The sequence below is a fragment of the Peromyscus maniculatus genome, chromosome 11 (assembly GCF_049852395.1).
Source record: "Peromyscus maniculatus bairdii isolate BWxNUB_F1_BW_parent chromosome 11, HU_Pman_BW_mat_3.1, whole genome shotgun sequence".
In the NCBI taxonomy this organism is placed as follows: domain Eukaryota; kingdom Metazoa; phylum Chordata; class Mammalia; order Rodentia; family Cricetidae; genus Peromyscus; species Peromyscus maniculatus.
Window position 1 is genome coordinate 49,800,912 of NC_134862.1, and position 26,579 is coordinate 49,827,490.

A 26,579-nucleotide genomic window follows, 5' to 3' on the forward strand; every position below is an offset into this window, starting at 1 on the left:
GTAAATAGAATGATACAAAATACAGAAACTAGACAAATAATAACTGAATTCTTGGCTCTTGAAAATGCTAATTCACAATGTAAAAGGGTAATTAGGCCTTTAAAGTTAAGATCAGCACCCATTGAGGAATGGATCCTATTGCTGTCTGGGGGACCAGCCTCCACACATCTCAGGGCTCAAAAGGAATCCACTGCATCATTTTAGCACACCAAACCATATTTATACATTGTTATATAAAGTATTTCCTCATGCTAAGGTCCCTAACCTTAGTTTACATGTCTTACTGAAGGAGACCATCACATGCCTCTATGACTCTAGTCCTTCATCATGCATTGTGTGCAATACACAATAACAGAGCCCCAGGTGTGCCTGAGGTGTATTTTAACCAAACTCATGGGATAGCCATAAGGCCCCTTCAGCAAAACAATCACTATTTTTCTACAAAGATTCTTCAAGGTCAAGGTACTTCTAAATGACAGCTGTTCATTCTAATATCTACCCCATACAGTGATTCTTCTAAACTCCTTCAGAGTACAGGCAAAATCACTTTGTTTCACCTAATGAGACGCACTGAAACCTGTGACTGTGTCTTTAAGCACTAGCATCTTTCAGCATTAGATCAAAGGAATTTGCTCTTATATGTGTGTGTGTGTGTATACGTGCGCAAGCACGCGTGCACACGTATGTATGTAATGTATTTTTTTTTCTTATTTTCTGTTTTGTATATTTGATTCCCCACCCTTTGTTTACTGTTTGTTGGCTTTCTAAATAGAAAGAGAGAAATTGCATGGAATTTGGTGGGTAGAAGTGTGTGAGAATCTGGTAGGAGTTAGGGTAGAAAAAAATCATGATCAGGATAAATTTTATGAAAATGTATCTTTAATTAAAACAGAAGAAGACTCTCATTACAATTACTGAGAAGCTAAGGTTGGAAGGTGAATGAAAGAGAGAGAGAGAGAGAGAGAGAGAGAGAGAGAGAGAGAGAGAGAGAAGGGACGAAGGAAGGAAGAAAGAAAGGAAGGAAGGAAAAAAGAAAGAGATGTGAGTGAGTGGGCATACAGACTGTCAGTCAGCACAGACTTCAGATGACAGTGCTAGTATCTCAATTGGTAAGAGCAGGGTGAGCAGAGTGCTTCTTTGTAGTGTACCAGGAACTCAGATGCAAGTCCTCATGCAGTCAGTGATGGAGGACCCAGGCTTGTGAAATGTTCATAGGCATGCAGATCTTCATATGGCAGGTGTCTGGGATTGTAAAAAGGTGGGAATAAAAACCCAATTATTTTTAAAGATTAGTTTTATTTTGTTGCATATGATCTATCCTGGAGAATGTTTTATATGCCTTTGGAAAGGGTGTGCATACTACTCTTGTTAGGTAGCAAGCTATGAATGTGTCTGACAGGTTCCATTACTTAAGGTCATTAGGAATATGAAGTGTATCAGTTTGGCTTTATATGTTGGTGAAGTAATACAATTTTGAAGATCAAGACAATATGTTTAACATATCATTCAAGTCTAATGTTGTTGTATTGTGTTTCTGTCTATGATCAATCAGTTAAAATAGTGGTTACTATACCTATGTTTATATATTTTGTCAGATCCATACATATGTTTTTCATATTAAGTTAGTTAAACACATACCTACTTGTTATATATATTTAGAGAACTGACATTTATCATTACATAATGACCTTCATTTTCCTTTACTAGATTGTTTTAAAGTTCTATTTTTTCTAATGGACTGTATTTTTCATTCCTCTGCTACAGTCTTAATGTGGTTTCTCCTAACACTTACATGTGTCTTCCATATCACCTTACTGATGACGAAGATAATTGGTTTTACTGGTGATTAGATTAGGTGGTTCTTTTCTCACTAATATAATTACTTTCATTACAAAGAAACCATAGACTGTTTCCTTGCCAAGATGCCACTAGGCAAAGGTACTCAGGAAAGAGTAGGCAGTGCCTGACATCAAATCTTATGTAATTCTAAACGGTCTTATTAAATAAGAAACCAGAGCCAAATAAAGAGTTAAAAGCCCAGAGACTGAGCAGTAGCCAAGAGCTAAGACCACCTTATCTTACCACTCGCTACTGTCCTTCCCCTGAGAGGGAGACCTTCTTCCTGTGTCCTGTCTTTTTATTGCCTTTCTGTTCTGCCTTCTCATTGGTTCTAACCCCAACCACATGACTTCTTCATCACTGCCTGTCTATACAGACTTCCAGGTCTTTATGATTGGTAGATTGGTATTGGAATTAAAGACACGTGTCACCATGCTGGCTGTATCCTTGAACACACGGAGACTCTGCCTGCCATGTGATCAGATTAAGGGTGTGTGCGACCACTACCAGACTTCTGCTTAATGGCTTGCTCTTAGCTTTGATCCCCAGGCAACTTTATTAACATACAAATAAAATCACATTTCAGCACTGCTGTGGGATGTTCTGCATGTTAAATGTGTTGCTCTGATTGGTTAATAAATAAAACACTGATTGGCCAGTAGCCAGGCAGGAAGTAGGTGTGACAAGCAGAGAAGAGAATTCTAGGAAGTGGAAGGCTGAGGCGGAGAGAGCTGCCAGCCACCACTTTGAGAAGATGTTAAGACACCGGTAAGCCACGAGCCACGTGGCAACTTATAGATTAATAAAAATGGGTTGATTAAAAAAAAAAAACAGTTAACAAGAAGCCTGCCACGGCCCTACAGTTTATAAGTAATATAAGTCTCTGTGTGTTTACTTGGTTGGGTCTGAGCAGCTTCAGGACTGATGGGTGAGAGACATTTGTCCTGACTGATTGGGCAGTGGCCAGGCAGGAAGAAGTATAGGCAGGACAAGGAGGAGAAGAATTTTGGGAAGTGGAAGACTGAGTCAGAGAAACTGCCAGTCATGTACATCCACTGTAAACTAGAAACTGTCTGTAAAGATATTAAATAGCAACTCTTAACACTAATCCTTCTTTTATAAATGTGACTGAATTTATTGCTATTTTCTTTTATTAATTTGGGGACAAAGTATGTATGTGCTTACTGCCTGTTTATCAGGTATAGAGAGTATTTATAGCTTTATATCAGTGGCAGAATCCTACACCCACTTAAATTTTAATTGCTTTGAATATTTGCTTGAATATTTTCATGTGCCAAATTAATATATTCAGAAGTTTATACACAAAATGATTCTCAGATTTATTTATTTATTAAAAAGTAGTATTTAAAAATTACTTTTATTCATTAGTAATGTTAAGTATGACAGTTTAATTATTAGATATTTGTGAAATAATACTAATTTGAAGGTGAAAAAATATTTCTTCTGGTCAGGCCACCACAAATCAGAGCCTTAGTTCAAAATGTCCTGAGGAAGATTGGAGAGATTTTGAGAAGTGACGGATAGAAACAGACACTGAAGTGGTTGCATCTATTTTATTAGCATTGGTTACTGTGCTAGCACACAACCCATTCTGCTTTAGGAGTTCTGAGTGCACTGCTTTGCATTTGAGGCAGCGGTCTCTCAGGCTCCAAATTAATCACCATACATCAACACAAGTTTATACTCATGAGAAGAAATGAGTTAAACAATACCTCAAACATAAATTGAAACTATGTCTTTAATATATATGCACATTTCTAAACAAAGGTTCATTCATCTGTTGAACCAATAACGTGATTTTGAGCAACTGGGATAATCAATGTGGCCATCAATGCATGATGTATGTAATGGAGATCTTGTATTTGTCTGTTTATATCCAAATTTACACTGAAATTCAGCGTAGTCTCCTGATGGGATGTATAGCTTTTGGTTTTCTCTCCATCTGAGAACTATGTTATGTCTATCCATAATTTCTTCTGATATTACACATGGATCTAAAAGAAAAATGACCAAAAGTTTATTAATATGTAAACATACAAAGATTCAATTTTCAAGCATTATTTCTCAAAGTTTTTAAAAAACTATCTGTATTAAACTGGCACATAGAATTAATTCATATTGAATAGCAAATACTGTCAAAAATGTTTTTAATGTGTTAATTAGATTTCAATAACAAGGATTCCTAACGTCAATGAAATAGGACACCTGGATTTCAAGACATTCGTGATTGTTCGCATTAATTTAGGTATTGGGCAAAGGTAAAAATTTTGAACCTTGGCATGAATATGATATTCAGATCTAATGTTCAGTGAGATGAGTATATTGAGAAACACTGCTCTTAGAAAGCCAAATCATAACTACTTTTATAATGTTCATCATTCACTCACAAATTTGTAACTATGAAGTAATTAATGTATTATGAATTTGATTTTCAGTTTTAAAAATAGATCTATCAAATTACCACACTAGATAAGTGACTAACCTGCTTGGAAAGCAGTTTCTGCAACTACTACACTGTCCCCTGGCCTTCCTTAGATTGATAGGAAAGCAAGAGGACATAATGTCCAAGTTCATGCTGTGTGCAACCAATTCATTTAGTTCTGCCATCCTGCCCCACAACACATATGATCATACACTACTGTAAAGACTGGGACTAAGTGCTATAGAGTGGGTGCCAAATACCCATAAATACATCTCCAATTGCAGCATCTGGTGGCATGCAATTCTCTAGTCAGAGGAGAAACCTACTGACCTCTCTCTGCTGAATAACCCTTGCAAGTATCAGACCTACCAATCACAGTTTCTGAGAAAACCTGAGTCATCTTCTATGAGCTACCACACCCACTGTACGAGTCAACACAGTGAGCACCCTGCACCCTGAGCTTGTGGTGATATTTTATTTGTACTGAAATGTTATTTTAATTTTATGTTAATAAATAAAGTTGCCCTGGGGTCAGAGCTATTAGAGCCATAGTGAGAGCGTGGTGGTTAGAAGAGCTAGGTAGATTTCTGTGTGTTCAGGGATACAGCCAGTATTGGAGACATACGCCTTTAAGACCTGGAGGGCGGTACTTACAGGCAGTGATGAGGCAGTCATGTGGTTGGGTTTACAACCAATGAGAAGGCAGAACAGAAAGATTATTTAAACAGGGACACAGGAAGTACCTCCCTCTCTCGGGGAAGCTAGGAGCACTGCAGGAGGTAAGATTTTATCTCTGAGCTCTGACCTCTCGGCTTTTCTCTTTTACCTTGGCTCTGTGTTTCTTATTTTAATAATACGATTGGTTACATCTACATCTGGCGCCCAACGTGACAAGAATCCATTAAAAACTGCTTGGGGCCGGCTCCCTAGCCGGAGCAGCCGGCTCCCTAGCCCCAGCCCAGGTCTGCTTGGGCTCAGGCCGGACTGTGAGCTGCTTGCTTAAAGCCAGTGCTACAAACAGCTCAGGCCTGCCCTGCTAAACAGGGCCCCTGGCTGTAAAGCCAAGCCTTGACTCGGCTCAGAGGGAACAAGTGGCTGGCTTTAAGCTTTAGCCGGCTACCCCTTCGCTTTCACTTTCACTTTCGCTTTCGCTTTCGCTTTCACTTTCGCTTTCTCTCTTGCTTTCTCTCTGTCTCTCTGTTTCTCTCTCTCTCTCTCTCTCTCTCTCTCTCTCTCTCTCTCTCTGGATTTACACCTAGGACTCTAGGTGGCTGTTTTGAAATTCGCTCGGATTTCTACTGTTCTACGCAGATTTGGTAAGTCATAAAGGAAACTATTTAAAAGACAAATTTTTTCCACATTTAAAAAAATGGGTTTCCTGTGTACATTGGAAGAAAATTGGGTTTTGTTTGAAATTTTAGGCAGTCTGACAATGGAACAACTATATGAAAAGATTAGTATTATGGGAATTATGCAGTTAATCACCATGCTTATTCTCATTTTACTATTTAAAAAGATAGTCGATTTAAGTGCCAGGATAACAGCTTTAGAAAAACCTGTTAATTTTAACAGTGAAGTTGGTTCAAGTTTGGATCATAAGGTTACAGAAAGAAAGCCTGTTTTCACACAATCATCCTTAATTTATCCTGTAACCGTACAGCAGATGCCTGATCAAATGGCTACACAAAATATCTGGGCTCCAATTGAACTGATGGATTTTAAAAGGTTTAAGGAGGCAATAGTATCTTATGGCATGCATTCCCCATATGTAAAGCAAATGTTAAACTCTTGGTCAACATATAATAGGATTATACCACAGGACTGGCGGGACCTTGCACAAGCTGTTCTGGAACCCAGCCAGAGAATTCAATTTCTGACTTGGTTTAAGGAGGAAGCTAGAAACGTAGAAACACAATGGAGGGATAAAGGAATACAAGTTTGTCAGGATCAGCTTATTGGAGAAGGCCAATATGCTTCAATACAAACACAATGTTTATATGATGTTCAAACCGTAATTTTATGTCGAATGGCAGCCTTGAATGCATGGGACAGAGTTGATGAACCAGGAAAAAAACATGAGTCATTCACAAAGGTTATGCAAGGCCCTAAAGAATCTTTCACAGATTTTTTAGAAAGACTGGCTTCAGCAGTAAACAGAATGATCTCAGGATCAGAAGCTAGTAAGGCAATAATTGAAGCTTTGGCATTTGAGAATGCGAATGCAGCATGCAAAAGAATAATCAGGCCGTTAAGGGCAAGATCTGCACCTTTGGAAGATTGGATTAGAGAAACAATTAATGTTGAGGTTGATGAGCATGATACGTGGGTAGGAGAAGTAATTTCAAAAGGTTTGAGGAGTGTTAGATGTTTTGGGTGTGGAAAGCAAGGACATTTTAAAAGGGACTGTAAACAGGTCAATCCTAGAAGCAATGTTTCTTCAAGGAACAATGGCAACAGAATGCCCCTTCCTTCTGGAGTATGCAGAAGGTGTGGTAGGGGAAAACACTGGACCAACGAATGTAGATCAACAAAGGACAGACAGGGTAATCCTTTGCCTCAGTTTTCGGGAAACTCCCGGAGGGGCCTCATGCAGGCCCCCATAGCAAAACCAGTTCAAACCTTTCCTGCAGCTGTAGAGGAAATCCCTGCTCTGAGCGATTAAATAACCAAATGACTATTGGAATAAATCAGGCTGGTCAGGATGATGAAAAAGAGAGAATAGAAAATTCAGGAGAAAACATAAAGAAAATTTTTTGGCAAACTTCTATTAATGAACAGAGACCAAAATTAACGATAAAAATAAATGGTGTTTTGTTGTCTGGTCTGGTAGACACAGGTGCGGACATTACCATAATTGCACCAGAATTTTGGCATCCAGCTTGGCCTCTTCAGGAGGTAAACGTTCAACTGTTAGGAATTGGGACATTATCTGGAGTGAAACAGAGTGCAAGATGGCTGGAATGTATAGGTCCAGAAGGACAGAGAGGAAAATTAAAACCATATGTCGCTAACATAGCTATGAACCTGTGGGGTCGAGACTTGTTGCAACAATGGAATACTCAGATTAAAATCCCTCCAATCTCAGAAACAAATCATAAACTAGCACATGTTTCTGAGAGAAATATTAGAAGGCATTATTTTGAGTGGTCACCAGCCATCCATATTATACAAGAACAGGGCACAACAACTGATAATCTTCCAAAAATACCAACAGCTCTACCTTTAAAATGGTTAACAGACAAGCCTGTATGGGTTCAGCAATGGCCTTTAACAACAGAGAAACTCCAGGCTTTAGAAGAGCTGGTAGAAGAACAGTTAAATGCTCAGCATATTGAACAGTCAACCAGCCCTTGGAATTCTCCTGTATTTGTTATTAAAAAGAAATCTGGTAAATGGAGAATGGTAACAGACCTTAGAGCAATTAACAAAGTAATTCAGCCAATGGGCTCTCTACAATCTGGAATTCCTTTGCCTACTCTGTTACCAAAAGGATGGCCTCTCATAGTTATTGATTTAAAAGACTGTTTCTTTTCAATACCCTTACAAGAAAAAGACAGAGAAAGATTTGCTTTCACAGTGCCTACTTATAATAATTCTCAACCGGTTAAAAGATTTCAATGGAGGGTCCTCCCACAGGGAATGTTAAATAGCCCAACTCTGTGCCAATATTTTGTACAACAGCCATTGGAAGTGATACGTAAAAAATTTCCTAAATCTATAATTTATCATTATATGGATGATATTTTACTAGCTGACTCAAATGCAGAAACTTTAGAAGGAATGTTTGAAGAAGTAAAGAAAATTTTGCCTTGCTGGGGATTACAAATTGCTCCTGAAAAAATACAAAGAGGAGATTCTATTAATTATTTAGGATATAAAATAGAGCTACAAAAAATTAGACCCCAAAAGGTGCAAATTAGGAGAGATAGACTATAGACTCTTAATGACTTTCAAAGATTATTTGGAGATATTTCTCATCTACGAACTATTGTTGGGGTAAAAAATGATGAACTGACTAATTTGTTCAAAACCTTAGAAGGTGACAAGGACTTAAATAGTCCAAGAGAATTATCACCTGAAGCTGAGAAAGAATTGGCCTTGGTAGAAAAGAAAGTACATGAAGGGCACGTGGATCGTATTGATCCAAAGCTGGATTGCATTTTGGTTATTTTACCTTCTAGGCATTCCCCTACTGGAATATTAATGCAGAGGGAAGATATTATATTGGAATGGATATTTTTACCAAATAAACCAAATAAAAAATTAAAAACTTATGGGGAAAAAATCTCTGACTTGATTTGGAAAGGAAAATTGAGACTTCGTCAATTAGCAGGAATAGACCCAGCAGAAATTGTCGTACCTTTAACTAAGGAGGACATTGAAAAATTATGGACAGAAAGTGAACCTTGGCAAAGAGCTTGCAGTAATTTTTTGGGAGAAATTAACAGCAAATATCCCAAAAGCAACAGAATTGATTTTATAAAGAGAGCTGATTGGATCTTGCCTCGAATTGTACGGCAAAAACCCATATCTGGAGTTCGTACATTTTATACAGATGCCAACAAAGAAGGAAAGGCAGGTTACAAATCAGAAAATTTAAGTAAAGTGGTACAAAGTCCTTATAATTCAGTGCAAAAATCAGAATTGTATGCTATTCTGTTGGTATTAATGGATTTTTCAGAACCTCTCAACATAGTAACTGACTCTCAGTATGCTGAAAGAGTGGTGTTACATATTGAGACTGCAGAATTTATCCCTGATGCTTCAGAATTAACTTCACTATTTATTCAATTACAAGATACAATCAGGAAAAGGAGTCATCCTTTATATATAACTCACATCCGATCTCATACTGGTCTGCCAGGCCCTCTAGCACAAGGCAATGATGAGATTGATAAATTATTGATAGGAAATGTGCTGGAGGCCTCAGAATTTCATAAAAAACATCATGTCAATAGTAAAGGTTTAAAAAAGGATTTTCCCATAACCTGGCAACAAGCCAAAGAAATAGTAAAGAAATGTCCTACTTGTTCCTTCTATAATCAAACACCATTACCAGCAGGATGTAACCCAAAGGGTACTCAAAGGAATGAAATCTGGCAGATGGACGTGTTTCACTTTGCAGAATTTGGAAAACTGAAATATGTACACCACACTATCGATACTTATTCAGGATTTCAATGGGCAACTGCTTTGAGTTCTGAAAAAGCTGATTCTGTAATCACTCATTTGCTAGAAGTTATGGCCATTATGGGTATACCTGCACAAATCAAAACTGACAATGCTCCATCATATGTCTCTGTTAAAATGAAACAGTTTTTTGCTTATTACAATATAAAGCATATTACAGGTATACCACATAATCCTACAGGTCAAGCAGTTATAGAAAGGTCAAACAGAACTCTAAAGGATATGCTAAATAAACAGAAAGGAGTAACAAAAACCCCCAGAAATAGACTGCATAATGCTCTATTAACTTTGAATTTTCTGAATGCCAATGAGAAAGGAACAACAGCTGCAGAGAGACATTGGGTAATAGAAAAAACTACAGAATTAAATCAGCCTATATACTTTAAGGATGTGCTGACCTCAGAATGGAAGCCAGGGTATGTATTACGTTGGGGACGAGGTTTTGCTTTTGTTTCTATAGGAGAAGATAAGCTGTGGGTACCATCAAAATTGATAAAGGTTCGATTTGAACAAGAGAAACCTCTTAATTAGAGGAGGTGATAGTTCATCAACCAGCATGAACATCCAATTTAAACTAACTTGTACCTGTAACACATGTCTTTTCATTTAATCAGATAATAACTTGCCAAAAAGGAACATCCCCAAAATTAGTCTTGGGGGAAGGTTTTTGTTTTTGTCTTTTAGGAGGATGAAGGTTAAGGAATCTGAAGAACACAAGACAAATGAGACAACTGAAGAAAAGGGACAAATCATCTATCCCAGGAAACAGAGTATATGGGAGTATATGGCATATGGGTATATATTATCTAAAAAATTTTATGTCTTCTTAAATGTTTGTTTCTGCTTTTCTCTAAAGATTTAACACTATTGGTTTTCTAATAGTCCCAGTTCAATTAAAATTTAAAGCTGACTTTGGAGTTGGAGAATGGCTCTCTCCTTCTTTAAACTCAAGCATGTTGTTAAAAGGAAAATGCAAACTCCCTGTATCATGCCAGAAAGAGCCATTTTCTGCTATGGGACAGGACAAAAGCCAAATTAATTAAGGGACTATTCTATTACTAATCTCAACTCTTTGATTCTCTTCTGATTCTTTAAACTTTTCTTAAAGTATAAATTTTATATCAAAATTTACAAGATTAATATATATATACATTTTAAACTTTGTTAAGATATGAATGGTCATATAGAGTACTAACTAATTCTAGAAAAAAGGCTTCAATTAGCTGCATATATATGTCTTTGTGTTCGAGTCTCTTATCAGTTTTCTGCAGGAAATCACGGCCAGGCCTAACATCAACTGAAGTCTCCGGAAAGAAGATGGGGCCCCACAACAACAACAACAACAACAATTCCACGTGGACAATAATAATATCACTAAGCTGACAAACATCATCTACAGATCAGCTTTGAACTACAAGGTGCTCAGAGCAATTTTGAGATGACTAGCTGAGATGATCCAGTCTCAAAGACTACTTGAATAAGGACTTGAGATAAACCCTGAACTTTGGCTTTATACACAGACTGGATAATAATGAAGGATATAGTTACCTTTCCTAGAATTTGACAATTAACCTAAATTTTTCTTTCAGGATAAAGATAACTTCGCCCATACCCAGCAGGAAGCAATTTTAAGAATATGACACCCACATTGCCAAAGAAGTGGTGTGGGGCGGGTGGTTTTTTGGTTCTTTTAATGGGTTTTGGGTCTGGGATAATTTTCATTATTTAGGGGGGTAGGTTACAAGTTGTCAAGGGTTAGGAAAAAGGCTAAGCAAAGGAGATTAGATTTAAGGTTCTTGTTTAAAAAAAAAAAAAAAGAAAGAAAGAAAAGAAAAGAAAAAGACAATTACTAGTTTTAAATACTTTACATTATTACCAACTATTAGGATATAAAGAAATGAAAGTTAGTAGTTAGACATTACAATAGAAATTGTAGTCATATTAGATATGTTTTAAAAATTGAGCAGATATATTTTAGACAGGTCATCTTCAAACCCTTCAGAGATCTAACGAATATGGCATTTAAAATATTTTAATAACTTAGAAATTTTTCTTTTTTGAGACATGTCGGCTCCTGGCAGTACCAATCTACTTCAGAGAAAATATGGGCATTGAAGAAACTGCATATGGAGTTAATTTTCATTGTGGCAAAAGTTAGCCACTGGACAACAAAGTATCCTCAAATCAACAGGACACAATGGACAGACAGAACACGAAACAAAGGACTACCGATTCCTGCCAAAACAAGTATGGTTATGGCTTTATCAGAAGGCATCTTCTGAGGCCAGGACAATATGGCACCATCCCTGAAGTGGCCTTCACAATCTGGAAAAGGTACAGTGCCCTTTTCTTTGAAGGCAGCTGAACAGGCAGTGGGCCGATGGCTTCTGTTGTGCAATGGAACAGCAACTGAAAGCTCACGCCTCTCAATAGTAGACTGGCATTTAATAGAGGGATGTGGAGAAGGGCATGCTTAGATGAAGCCATATATACACAGCCAAAAAGAATGGACAGCTGAATTCAAAAACCATCAACAATTTCCAGAATTTAAAATCCTGAATCATGACATGACACTAGTGGAATTCAGGTGTTTTCTGGTATATGGACTGCTCTCACCCAATGTGAGGTTGAACTGTTGACCTTGTGTACAACCTACTTCACAAATGAGTCTGTCAGATACGATAAGCCTATAGGCTGAAGATGATGCCCCAACACTGTGGAGAAACCTCAGGTGACTGTCCAGGCAGCTGGCTGTTTCTGTCAACTCACAAAATTTTTGGAAGCTGCTTTTGTGCACTTCCTGTTTTTATTTTTGTTAGCTAATATTATTTCCTTCTTGGGTCTCTGAGGGAGTTGAAGATTAGTTAGTTATAGTTGAAGATTAATTAGGATAGAAAGTGAATTAGATACATTTTGGACTTACTAAAATAGGATAGATAAGGGAATTATTTTCTCTGATTTGTCAAATACAAATGGACTAGACATCGTTTAGGTATTTGTTACTTGTATATATTGTATATAGTTATTGTACTTTTGTATATAGTTTTTCTTTTGTTAGTTATAACCTTTTGCCTTTTTTCTTTTTATTAAAATAGAAAAGGGGAAATGTGGTGATATTTTATTTGTACTGAAATGTTATTTTAATTTTATGTTAATAAATAAAGTTGCCCTGGGGTCAGAGCTATTAGAGCCATAGTGAGAGCGTGGTGGTTAGAAGAGCTAGGTAGATTTCTGTGTGTTCAGGGATACAGCCAGTATTGGAGACATACGCCTTTAAGACCTGGAGGGCGGTACTTACAGGCAGTGATGAGGCAGTCATGTGGTTGGGTTTACAACCAATGAGAAGGCAGAACAGAAAGATTATTTAAACAGGGACACAGGAAGTACCTCCCTCTCTCGGGGAAGCTAGGAGCACTGCAGGAGGTAAGATTTTATCTCTGAGCTCTGACCTCTCGGCTTTTCTCTTTTACCTTGGCTCTGTGTTTCTTATTTTAATAATACGATTGGTTACATCTACATGAGCTCTCTCTATGAACCCACCTGAGCTGGTAAGTGTCCTATTTTCAGTATAACTTGCAGAAACAGTGGTTCACCTTGTGCCCAAAGGTGTTAATTACAGGCAAATAACCCATAGGTGCCACATGGAAGTCACTCCTGCTCTGTAGGCCAAGATACATCTCCAGTAAAGAGCTTCTTACTAAGAAAGTCACCATAAATACAGTGTATAGAAAACTGATCCAGCAGATGTGAAAATGCCACAAGAAATATGAAAAAATGGAAGACAACAAGATTCTTCCAACTTGCATTGCTGCTCCAGTAACAGACTCCAAATGTACTGACATGAATAAAAGATCAGTTGGAGGATTTTTTTAAAAATCATTTTTAAAACACAAATATTTCCAAGTGAACACAGAAAAATAATTACAGAAGTTAAGAAGGACAATGGGGAATATAAGGGGGAAATGTACTGTCCTGGAAAATGTACTCTGTACTGTCTGGTACTTTATGTCAACTTGACACTTGACACAAGCTGGAGTTATCAGAGAGGGAAGAGCTTCAGCTGAGGAAATGCCTTCATGAGATCCAGTTGTAAGGCATTTTTTCAACTAGTGATCATGAGGGAGGGACCATGATGGATGGTGCCATCCTGGGTTGGTAGTCCTGGGTTCTATAAGAAAGCAGGCTTAGCAAACTATGAAAAGCAAGCCAGTAAACAACACCCCTCCATGGCCTCTACATCAGCTCCTGACTCCAGGATCCTGTCCAGTTTGAGTTCCTGTGCTGATTTCCTTTGATAATGAGCAGCAATATGGAAGTGAAAGCCAAACAAACCTTTTTTCTCCCCAACTTGTTTTTGGTCATAGTGTTTCATCACAGCAATAGAAACCTTAACAAAGGCAGCCTCCATAGGCTCATATATTACTTATTTATCAGGGAGTGGTTCTACTTGAAAAGGATTGGGGCTGTAGCCTTGTTAAAAGTGTGTTTCTGGGGATAGGCTTTAAGGTTTCAAAAGCTCAAGCCAGGCACAGTGTCTATAGCTTCCTACTGCCTTTGGGGTCAAATATAGACCTCTAGGCTATTTCCCCACCACCATGTCTGCTGTGTCCCATCATGCTCCCTGCCCCCCATGCTGATAATGGACTATACTTCTGGAACTGTAAGCAATCCCCAATTAAGTACTTTCACTGATAAGAGTTGTCAGGGTCGTAGTGTAGTGTCTTTTCAAAGAAACAAAGCACTTACTGAGACAAGGGGTATGGAAATAACATGGTCACACCAAGGTTTATGGACATCTATACATGTTAGTAAAAATTCAATAATAGAGTAACATGCATAATTTTATTTGTCAACTATTTTTATATAATAAGAAAGAAATAATGCTTTACTCATGTGCTGATATTTGGCAGTGAAGCAGTAAACAAAACAGTCCTTTTAGTCTGTAAATGTCATTTCTTAACAGAAAAATGTCCATGTCATGATACTGCATCTCCTATGATCTATAAGAATGAGTTACTTACGTAAACATTTTGGTGGCTCTGACCACTCTCCATTTCTACATGTTATTTTCTTGTTGCCCTGCAGTTGGTACAAGGACTGGCACTGGTATTCAACTGATGACAATGGTGCGTATACTGGCAATGGGAAGGAGGTGATGTCTCCATTGTCAATAGGTGGAGGAGGCCCACATTTCCCTGTTGAATCTACGAGTACAACATTTGAATGTTTGAGAAATCAAATCAGATTACAGAAAAAAAAAACATGGGAAGTGGGAACTATAAATGGATTTTAAAGATAAGGATAGTTTCCAGATTCCACTGAAGTATAAAATGTCAGCATCAGTAGAGGATGACACACAAGCACAAATACCTAGGGTGACTTCAGTAACAGGTGGCTAGGAAGCTATTGGAGATAGCATACTCAAATTGTGTACTCAGAAACAAGAAAAGATACACACCAAAATAAGAGTATTGAGATCTATTTCCCCAAAGCAAAAGGAAACAAGAAATAAGACTGATAAACAGAGAACATAAATACAAATTTAAAAAAGAGCAGATACACAGAACACACTAGTAATTGTTTCACTTGAAAATGATCTGTATACAGAGAATTGAGAAGTTTGACATGTCATTATAGATATGATGTAAATATTTTGTACATAAAACATATGTAGTTCACATTCAATAGTAAATGACCAATGGAAGTAGTTCGGGAAATTTCTGTGCTTATAAACTAAGTCTCAGCATGTAGTCAGGAAACTCCCATATATTTAATTCAACATAGAAGAATTAAGGAAATCCCGTAGCTCTTCTCTACCTGTTACCTGTGACAGGCAGGAGAGCTGGTCCTTGGGTCTTGAGAGTGAAAGAGCTGTCCCTGCCCCTCACAGGCTGCTATTCTTGGAAGTGTGGCCCTATGCCTTGCCTGGGCAACAAAGTAGACCTGGCCATGGTGGTGTGGGGTACAAGTGAGCTGGCTCTGAGGAAGTGAGAGGAGAACTGGCCCCAGCCCTTGCTGCCTGCTGAATAGGGTGAGCTAGCTGAGGCAGTGCTGGAGAGCTCTCCATGGTGGTGAGGGTGAAGGAGAGCTGGGTGGCTGTGAAATCTAGCTACTACCCAGGCCCACAGCCAGAACTACGAGTTGGCCCACCCCAACCGCCACCCCATCTATGAACTGCTTGAGCACATGAAGGGGCCAGTCTTGTGGATCCAAATCTGTAGGATCTCCATCACACAGGGCAACAACAGGATATTTACAAAGAGTCCCAGTGAGGGCCCAGTATCAACAGTGTAGCAGAAGTCAAAGGCCTATATGCCATGGAGTGGCAAGGGTAAAGGAAATATGCCCCCCAAGCCCTTGCCACCTGAGACAGACAGGCAGGAGAGCCAGATCAAGGGAATGAAAACAGAGAAGCTGGCTCTGTTTCTCTCCAAGTACAATAATCCAGAGAATGGGCACTGCACCTCTCTTGGGCCAAATAGTAGAGCTGGTCCTGGTGGTGTTGAGTGCATGTGAGCCAGAGCCTAAGATGTGAGAGCAGGAAAACTGGTCCTGCTCCTTGATGTCTGCTACATGGGGTGAGTTAACCAGGACAATGCTGGAGAGCTCGCTATGGGGGTGATGATGAGGGAAATCTGGCAGGCTGACCAACCCAGCTATCACCCAGACCCAGAACCAGGACTACAAAGTAGCCCATCCCAACATCCACCTCACCTATGAACTGCTGGAGTATGTGAAGGGGCCAAACCTGCAAATCCAAAGCTACAGGACCTCCATGACACAGACAAAAATAGAATATCCAAGAGGAGTCCCAGTAAGGATCCAGTATCAATAGATTAGCAGAAGCCAGTGCCTGGCCTTGAACCAGATCAATGACTCATTGCAATAAACACTTACAAGTAAAGATGTGTGGACCAAAGGGTATACTATGTGACTGACTTACTGGACCACACTACAGCTTCAATGTTGAGAAATTTTGTTTGTTTTGTTTTGGTTTTGGGTTTTACTTTAAAATTTTGTTTTTTGGGGGAGGTTGACAGGGCAGAGGGCAGAAACAAGGGAACAAGGAGATGAGTGGGATCAGTATGCACCATGTGAAATCACAAGGAATCCATAAAAAGGTTTTAAAATAGAAGTGAGGAAATCTAACAAAGAAGACATTGTATTTTACTATGTGAAGATATTCTATTACACTACTCATTTACATTTCAAAGTAAATATTTTGAAAATCTTTTCTCAAGCATTATATAAATGTATTTTATCCATTTGATATTCAATAAATAAGTGAGTGGCTTAATATTTAAAATGATGAATTTTTCCTTAGTGACAAATGTTCCTCTAATCTGATAGAAACTTGGTTGAAAAAATTGTCACCACAATTCTTCATAAAATTCACCAAAAGAATTAAAACTTTATCAATATCATTTTTTTTCATTTTCTTATTGGTTTGGTTGTGAGTCTATTATTTAATGACTGAACTATCTCTAGACAGCTCTGAGTCACCAAGAAACAAATACTGCATAGCCCAGAATAATAGGATCAGTGCCTTGTCTAGTCATCATCAGAGAGGCTTACACCAATAGATGGGAGTGGGTGCAGAGACCAACAGCCAGACATTGTGAGGAGTCTAAACTGGAGGTGTTGATTGGATCCCTCTCTTGGAGATTGAGGAACCCAACAGAAGAGGGGGAGAAAATATTGTAGAAGTGAAAGGGGATGGAAAACACCAGGAGAACATGAATCACCTGAATCACTAAGCAGGGTTCACGTGGTCTCTCAGAGACTGAAGCAGCAAACACAGGCCTGAATGGGTCTGCAGCAGGTGCTCTGCATATATACTATGGCTTTTAGCTTAGTGTTTTTCTAGCACTCCAATAGTGGAGGTGGGTGTATCTCTAACTCTTTGCCTGCTTTTGGGACTCTTTTCCATCTATTGAGTTAAGTTGTGCAGGCTCAATATAAGGGAGTTTGACTTGTCTTATTGTATCTTGTTTTGTCCTGTTTGGTTGTTGTCTCTTGAAGGCCTGTTCCTTTCTGAAGGGAAATGCTGAGGGGGTGGATCTGGAGGAGAGTGGATATATGTGTGGGGTGGGGGGAGTTGAGTTGGGAGGATTGGAGGGAGGGGAAATTGTATTGTATGAGAGAAGAATCTATTTTCAATTTTAAAAGAAAATTAGAAAAATGCTTTTTATAAGAATTACTTCACTTTATCTTCACTAATGTACAGTAACTAAATTACATTATCAAATAAACATTGGGAAATATGATGGCCTACCTTTGCATTTTGGTGGCTCTGTCCAAACCCCATTTTGACACATCACTTCTACTTCCCCAAATAGTTCGAAAGATTTGTTACATTCATACCGTACTTTCGCATTGGGTGGATATTTATCCATGGGCCTTGTTACTATAGTAGCATTTTTCACAAGTGGTGGATCCACACAAGAATTGTCTAGGGAGCAAAAGAAAGTGTCATTACCTATTTGTTCATTGTAAGTGTGCAATACGCACATAAGATTCTGAATGTATTTCTCAACAGATGAATAGAAAAAGAAAATATGGTATATTTAAACATATACACACAAATGAACTCATGAAATTCATAGGTAAATGGATGTAACTAGAAATAAATCTTTCTGAGTAAGGGAATCTAGGCACAGAAAAATGTATATGATGTACTTTTGCTTATATGGATACTAGCTGTTAAGTCAACGATAGTGAGGCTACAACCCAAAGACCAACAGAGGTTAGGCGTACCAAAAGACCTCTGGAGTAGGTCTCCATAGCATGGGGAAATAGTATATATAGTTATGGAATAGGGAAGGCAAGGCAAGGAACAGAATACATGAAAGTACAACTAAGATTAAGCATCATTTGAGGGATATTATTGAAACATAATACAGTAGAAACTTCCTAAAATATATACATATATGAAGACAATGTAAATGAAATAACCAAAAATTGTGGGGAGACAGAGCCCCAATGGACAACTCATCATCAAATGAAGCTTCTATTACCAAGATTGGGTTACATCTAATTGAATTAGTAGCCAAAGATGTCACATGAGAGTTTCCAAAACACCCAGGCTTTTGGCAAGTCTGTAGGTTGTTTTACACAAACTGGAGGCAAGGACACATTGTGAAAAACAATACCTTCACAACTCACTGAACACAGCAAAGTCAAGCTGGTGCCTACATATAGGTTAGCATCTTTGGTAAAGGAAGGTACTTTGCATCCTACCAAAGTAGAAACATAAACATCAAACCTATCCACACACCCTTGATCTATAATGATAGTCTGTCTGCAACTTATGACAGGAAAATGGAGACACCTAGCTTGTTGGAGTGACCAAGAAATATCTAATATAAATTGAGAGCTTCTCCATGAGATGTAACCCATATCTGACACTGCTTGGGTGACCAAGAACCTGAGACTATATAGCCCAGACACATAATACTACTATGAAATCAAATATTATTCTAGCAAAAACAAAAAACAAAACCCATAGAGATAAAAGGACTCCACATGACGTTCTTCTATACTCATAGATCAGTGCCTTGCTCAGCAGTCATTAGAGAAGCTTTGTCCTGCAGCAGATAGGAACTAGTACAGAGATCCAAAGACAGATAATATATCAAGAACTTGGATTATTTAGCCCTAAATGGAATGTCTCCATCAAATCCCCCTGACATGGCTCAAGGAATCATGCAGAAGAGGAGAGGACTGAAAGCATGTAAGAACCAGAAGTGATAGAGGACATCAAAATAAGGCCCCTAAATCAACAAGATTAATGCACATATGCACTCACAGAGACTGTAGAAGCATGCACAGGACCTGGATTGGGCTGCACCAGATAGGGCCATAGAGGTGAAATGAGAAGTTACCACACACCCACATCCTTAACCCAGAAGCAATCTCCAATAGATAACCACAAGCAGATGAAAATTTTAGAGTTCTCCAATTGATTACAGCACACAACAACAGAAAAGAAAATTAATTTTCTCCAGGGTAGTCTCACTGGGTATATAAATCACGAATAATGGCATGTCCCACACCTAGCAGTAGACAACTAGCATAAAACAAACTCAATGGCATTCTTGTGGCTTTATAAAAAATAAAAATTTACAAGTCTTTTGCATGTTGTGCTATGGTTCATATGTTGCAAGTCCTTTGTATGTTACAATTTCAAATTTTGTGTTCATGAGATTTCTCTGTATGTGAGCTTGTGTGTTTCTATGTCTAGCTGTGTTTCTTTTACTTTTTCCTCTCCTCTTTTTCTTCTATTTGCTTGTTTGTTTTGTTCTATTCTACAGTGTTTTTTATTTTATCTTATTCAAATTTTAGATGCCTGTATGTTTGAGAAAGAGAGAATAATTTTTGCAGGTCCACATAGAAACTTTAATACAAAATAATATGTTTGATCAGTGGCAAGGCACTAACATTCATTGTCTAAAGTATGTGATTTATGATGCTGTTAATAGTGCCAGAAAACTCTTGACAATATAGTGATCAATTTAAAAGATAACACTTTCATTAACATTTCCCAAAATCTTTTGGAATTAAAAATGTGCAAGTTACAGCTCATGATTAGAACTCATTTTAGGACTTTTTAAAAATCTCTTTAACTATTTCTTTATTCCTATGAATCATGGTTTTGAAGACAGAAAATGGTTTGACTTTATCAGGGGCAGTCTGTCTTCCGAATGTACTCACATAATATTTCTACTTATGACATCCTCTTGAATACATAAACCAGTATATGTGATACCACTTTAGACACGGCTGTGACCCAAATAGAAATGGCGAGTGGCAAAAGTCAATAGAAAGACCTGTATTTAACCTGTAACAGTATTGCTGATTTTAAACATCACAGATCATGGCAGGATCTGAAAGCACAGTGTTGTACTTACCGGTGGATACGCATTTGGGAGGAATGGACCAGCCCTCTTCAGTACACTCGATGGTGTTCTGATTATTTTGAAGGCTGTAGCCTGGATTGCAAACAACTTGTACAATATCACCTTGTAAGTGTGTTTGTCCTGAAGATATAGAATTACCATTTTCCACAAAAGGAAAGAAACATAGCCCTTCAGAAGAAAAAAAGGTTAATCCACAGTATGAAAGAAGTCAATAGAAAGTTAGATTGCATATTAAAATGTTTTTAAAACAATGACACAACTAAAACGAACTATACAAATAGTTTCTGAAGCTTGCCAACCCCCCCCCCCCCTGCAGTCTAGGATGTGAGTTTTCCCCAGGGATTTCATGTCTCGACATTTGAAATAGTTTTTCAAAGTAATATTTTTCCACTTACAAACTTCTCTATATAAAATAGTATTTTTGATATATAATTTTTTTATTTCTGAATGTTTATTCAACAAGGTATGATTCTTGCCATCTGCTTCACTGATTTATCTATCCCGTTTCCTATCATTTTCTTTTAATACACCTGTCATCCTGGGGTTTGTGGCATACATTCACTGAAGGATCAATATATTATAGATAACAAGTCCAAGGATGTAGTGAATTTTGAAAAATATAAAAGTAAAACATATTTTCATGAATAGTTGAGGGAAAAGATATTTCAAACACAATGGATATTCGTAGTGAATTTTTTGTATATAAAAAGCATGGCTAGAATGCTACTAATTAGATGTTTGACAAGATCTGTTGTCAAATATATTCATTATTGGCCTTCAATAGTGATTTTCTTTTGTAGATCACATGTTGACAGTATGGTCTTCATTGGATTTTCATAAGAAAAATACCTCATAAAATAAAGACTGTACCTGCCCCTTCCAAGCCAAACTCTGTGGTTTTCCAGAGCCCATGAGTCCCTCTTACAGGGGCTTCCCTTTCTTTCATCCAGTGCTCACCTAAGGATGGGCATTTACTCACTGAGACACTTTGGTGTTGGTGACCATCCTGCATCTGTGCACGTTATGCGGGTCCAGATGGAATTTGAAGGAGACACAAAATTATATTCACAGGAGTAGTAGAAAACCTTCCCACTAATAACAGGAGAAAATGCTTTATATTCCTCTTCATCATATAGTATTCCGTGGCTTATTTTTGGATGATCACAAAGTCTCTCTTGGAAAAATAAAACAAAAGTAAAAAAGTAAATACTAATCATCACTGAGAATCATCAATTATACATTTTTTGTTTGATGATCATTTTTCCTTTCATCTGGCTTCAGTGGATACAGTTTAAGTACATTCTGGTGTATCATTTGATTATCAAAGAATAGAGTGACCTTCAAGTATCTCATAAATAAGAATAAAAATTTCACTGTGAAATCCACTTTTGTGTTTAATTAGCCAGCACTCCTTGAGTATGTGAAGGTTTGAGGATGCTGTTATTAATAAATATGAAGTTTATAGTTTGCCTTGATATAAATTATAAAGTTTTTGGCAATATTCAGAAAGATACCCCAACAGGACTTTTCAAAAACTGACACAGGATGCTATCATAGATCCCTGACTGCATAATAAGTAATGGCTGAATAAGAGGACTCTGCTTTAACATCGTCCCTCATTTCTCTCACTGAGGTCATTGATATATCTACCAGGATTTTCTCTGATGTTTGTCTCAAGGGAGTGGCAAACATGCTGAGTATTTAGTTAAGTATGATATATAGAAACATAATTTTTATTTTGTCAGGTCTCTCAATAAATCTAGTTTCATAAAAAAATAACAAGGCACAAAGAATCAGAAAGACCAATCCAGTGAAGATAAAACTGCAGCTAAATTCTGGTGACATTAGGTCTCTCTATATAACTCCCTAGAATAATGTGGATAATTGTATTGTGTTTTAATGTATTTATGCCTTTATATGTATACATCACACATACATATACATATAAAGGCATAAATACATTAAAACAGTTAACATGTAAATTGTTAGGTCTTTTTATTGAATTTTACAATTTCCTACATGTATACATTTGTAGAATTATATTTTAGGAAAGTTAGTCCACATGAAATTTTAATAGAACACAAAAATCCTATACTGCTCTTATATATACATTGCACATCCTCCCTGATTATCAATTTAAATTTTACCCAGTGTATACTGGGAATTTTGACAATATTTTATAGTAATAACCTCACAAATAGTGACACATTTCATTTTCATTAACTTAGAGTTAATTCTCAATGCTAAGTGACATATAAAATTATTTTTCTTGTGTTAGTTAGCCTTTTAGAACCTGATGTTGCTAACCTGTTATATTTGATGTTAGGTATTTTTGAAGATATTGATGGTAAAAACCCCATGTATACTGGTACTACTTTGTTTCAGATATCCTTTGTCTGTCTCCCAAATGGACAGGACTTTATTTGCATGTGTTCTTGTCTTTTCTAAATAACATTGCTGTTGTCCTCCAACTCTATTCCAACTGCCTTCAAAACCCTTTCTACACCACTCACCTAACAGCGATACTGCTGGTTGTGAACATTTACCTCCCTCGTCTTCTTTTACTCAACTAACCACTACAAAAATGAAAATGATTATTCTCCATGTACAAGTATCTTTAGTGTAGGACACACACACACACACACACACACACACACACACACACACACACAGAGAGAGAGAGAGAGAGAGAGAGAGAGAGAGAGAGAGAGAGAAAATATTTTCCTTGCAATCTATTTGCCTGTTTGTGTTTTGCTCTTTTAATGCCACAGCATGCCTTGCTTGTGGATTTAATTTCCTTGGCAGTTTCCTTGGTGCCTAATGAAGCTTGATACATAATTAGTATTTCGCTGCTAAAACCATGTAAGATTTTCTGCTCATGTAAAAACATGACTTTAGTGTGTTGACTTTGCTGTTTTGCCAATATGTGGACAGGTAACAAAACAAAATGCAGTTCAAACAGGTATTCGGCTTCAGGCAGCTTGGGATGGAGAGTCACTAACTCTTCCCCAGGAGGCTTGATTCTCCTTTACCTTCCTTTTCTGGGGTTATCCAAAGTCCTTACATCATCCACACAATTGGCATTTTCCTTCCTCTTCTTTCCCCTTCCTATAAATTCCTTCTTAACATTGTCTCTCATTGAGGTTTAAAGGATGTAGATAATCAGTGATAGTCTTTGAACATCTGCCTTTAACTTCAAGCTTTCAATAGGTGTGCTGTCCTGTCTGGAAAATTACATACTAAATCTATATCTTCTGCTTTGACTAACATAGTTGACCCAGAATACAAAAAGCCAATGTAAAATAATAAATTGTAAGAGCTAGATAGTCAGGTAGATGATAAATATACCCTATATATATTATAGACAGACAGAATAACTGATAGAAAAACATCAAATTGGTTTTCCAGAATAACCTGAGGAAAGAGATGAGGCAAGCTTTTTTTCTCATGGAAGCCAAGTGTCTTTCCAAAAATAGAGCCATGAGTATTCCATGTAAAAACCAAAAATAACAGAAAGGTAACATCATGAAATTGTCTTGCAGATTTCCCACAGAAACTGAGGAAACATGCTAAGGCAGCCTGCTGGACTTCTCCACCTGGCTTCCCAGGAAGAGCAGAGAAAACTGAAAGATTAGCCACAGGGGCTAATTGGAAACTCCAGCTTACTGTTTCAACTTTTCCAATTTCTGCGGGAAGTTCTGAGCACCTGATTTGATCATATGATCTCTACCTGTTGCTATTTTTCTTACTTAGAAGCATCATCCAAGTGTACTTTCAGAGGGAAAGTCCAGATGTTCGCCATAAATTAGCTAACCTAGAGAATTAATGCTGGATATCTTGAAGGCCTGAAATAATGTTTTGCCGTCTGTCTGCTAACCTCTCATCTATTTGTCAACCTCTTACTTGCTAATTATTCTTTTACTCTGACTTGCTTCATTCTTTTAGTAAACTTAATCATTCAAAATCAAAAGTGTGATTGTTATAGGTCATTCTTCAGACTCTACAGAAAAGCAGACCACAGTGTTTACTAATAAAATAATATGAACTGAGCTAGCTGGATACATATATATATATATATATGCATGCAACAAGTAGTCATAAAAGAGGCCAGGAGTTTGAGCAAAAGGTGGTGAATATGGGATATATGGGATGGTTTGTAGGGAGGAATGGCAAGGAAGACATGTAATATATTATAAATCTAAAACTTTTTAAAGTAAAAAAAATGAAAGCAAAATTTTTCTATCATTTGGTTGGATGGAATGTGTCTCTCATAGGTAACTGCTTTCCCATGACTACAAATCAACATGAAATGTGGTCACAAATAAATGAGTTTAAGTCTTGGAAATAATGTTACAAAATTTGTAAGGATGGATCTTAAAAATAATTACCCTGTTCCTATCCTTTTCACTTATGCGAGAAATGAAGAACTATATAAATTAGACTTAATCATATGTGAAGATAAATATAAATTATAAATATAAATTAGCCTTAATCATATGTAAAGATTGAGAAAACACAAATTACAGGAAAAAGCTTTCTGAAGCCAGAGTTGAGCACAGTGACTAAATTTTAGAATCCAACTCCTTCTTTAAGGCATTGTCTGTGTTTCCGTGGCTGTGGTGGAGTTGTGGAACCCTGAGGGGTCCTCTTCATACACAGTGTTAATATGGAGGCATTATAATCTCCTTCTACTTTCGACATTCATTGGACAGATCAGAAAAGAGCAAAGTGTTGGCATTTTCATGGTTTACAACAAAGATAACAGTTCTTCATTGTCTTATTATAGATATTTCTATTAGGTGAATGATAATTTGATTGAAATGCAAAGTTATTTATTTTAAAGTCTACGAGGTTAAAATATCCAATCTGTGAAGACAAAATCAACCTCATGGAGACCTAGAGATGTTCAGAGTCTGATGAGCTTTGTTGTGGTAAGTGGCTTTGTTTAATTTAAGTTGAAATTCATTTTGAAAGTTCATCTTGTTACATTTGTTATTTATGCATTTAAAAAATAAGTTTTTGTTCTCTTCAAATCATATTTAGAGGCTGTTCACACTTTGTAGTTTAGAAAGCAGGGAAAAACCCCTTTTATGTGATTTTCCCTTTTATTGATTATCAGAACTATATCCATAAATAGATGTTTTTACCATTCAGTGTGTTTCCTACTTCTTCACTTAAAATATTTTTTACAGTTTATTTTTTATTTCCAATGTCTTTAAATAAAATTTAAAATAAATGAAAATATTCTCATACACACACAGCAGATAAATACATTTGAGTAGGAAGAGCATGTTTCAAATCTGTTTCCACTTACCTGCACTGTTGACAGTAGAAAGCCATAGGGCTAGAAAGACATTGGCTGAGAGCAACCTGCTAGACCACCCCATCTTCTAAAATCTAAAGCTCTCCAGCAGTGGTGGTGTTTCTGGGAATCCTGTCATTAATAGCACTGTGGGTGACTTTGAATTTGGGTGTGTTACCAGCAGCTAGTTTGGTAAATATCAAAGGTCACAGAAAGAGGGACAAAATAAACAATGTTCAATTGGTGTTTTTACATTAATACTCTAAGTTAATCATTTCACATTTATTAAACAATAAAATATCATTCAATTTCTTTGTGCTAGTCTCTTAGACAATCAAACTAAAGTATTCAGGAAGGAGGATGAGAAATTTCTTTTTCCCCTTGTATAGGAATCATAGCTGGGTAGGACTGTGGATTGATTCTCTTTCTTGGAAGCTTGTCTGGCAACTTCTGGTACCATGGATGCTAGTCCATGAATGCTAGATCTTAGATGGTCTTTGGTTTTTAGAGGAAGCATTGTCAGCCTATTAGAGAAAATTTCATTTAAAAAAAAAATATATATATATACATATATATTCATACATGAATTATATTAATTATAGAATACTTACATGGTTATAGTTTTAGGAATTGGGTACTTCATAGTATTATTCCTTATGACTTTCTCATACATTCCTATTGTTATTTTAATCTCCCTCTTGTAATTATGTCTTTTAGTTCTATGTAATTAGGAGCCCTCCCTTTTTTGACATTTTCTCTATCAGATCATCTGTATCCTATTTTTCATTTTTCTGTTCCTCACCTACCTTATTTCTCTGGCAATAGTTTGTATTTTCTTTCCTGGATTCTGCAGTTACTCCAAGATTTGGAGATAGGAGTCTCTAAT

The 26,579-nt window shown here is 37.1% G+C and overlaps 1 protein-coding gene across 2 annotated transcripts in view; it reads right to left on the reverse strand.

Moving 5' to 3' along the window:
- The window catches only part of LOC102923317 (complement factor H-related protein 1-like), a 256,566-nt gene extending 230,704 nt beyond the window's left edge, over positions 1-25,862 (reverse strand). The window contains exons 1-6 of one of the 2 annotated variants that reach the window (XM_076547548.1): positions 25,706-25,862; positions 21,371-21,565; positions 20,383-20,559; positions 17,748-17,924; positions 14,494-14,676; positions 3,400-3,854 (exon numbers count right to left, since the gene is read on the reverse strand). In XM_076547548.1, the coding sequence (XP_076403663.1) occupies positions 3,634-3,854; positions 14,494-14,676; positions 17,748-17,924; positions 20,383-20,559; positions 21,371-21,565; positions 25,706-25,778 (1,026 nt within the window). In that variant the 5' untranslated portion in view covers positions 25,779-25,862 and the 3' untranslated portion in view covers positions 3,400-3,633. Of the gene's footprint in view, positions 1-3,399; positions 3,855-14,493; positions 14,677-17,747; positions 17,925-20,382; positions 20,560-21,370; positions 21,566-25,705 lie in introns of those variants that run through there. The other variant, XM_076547547.1, reaches the window with a different exon arrangement.
- Positions 25,863-26,579: the final 717 nt, after the last annotated feature.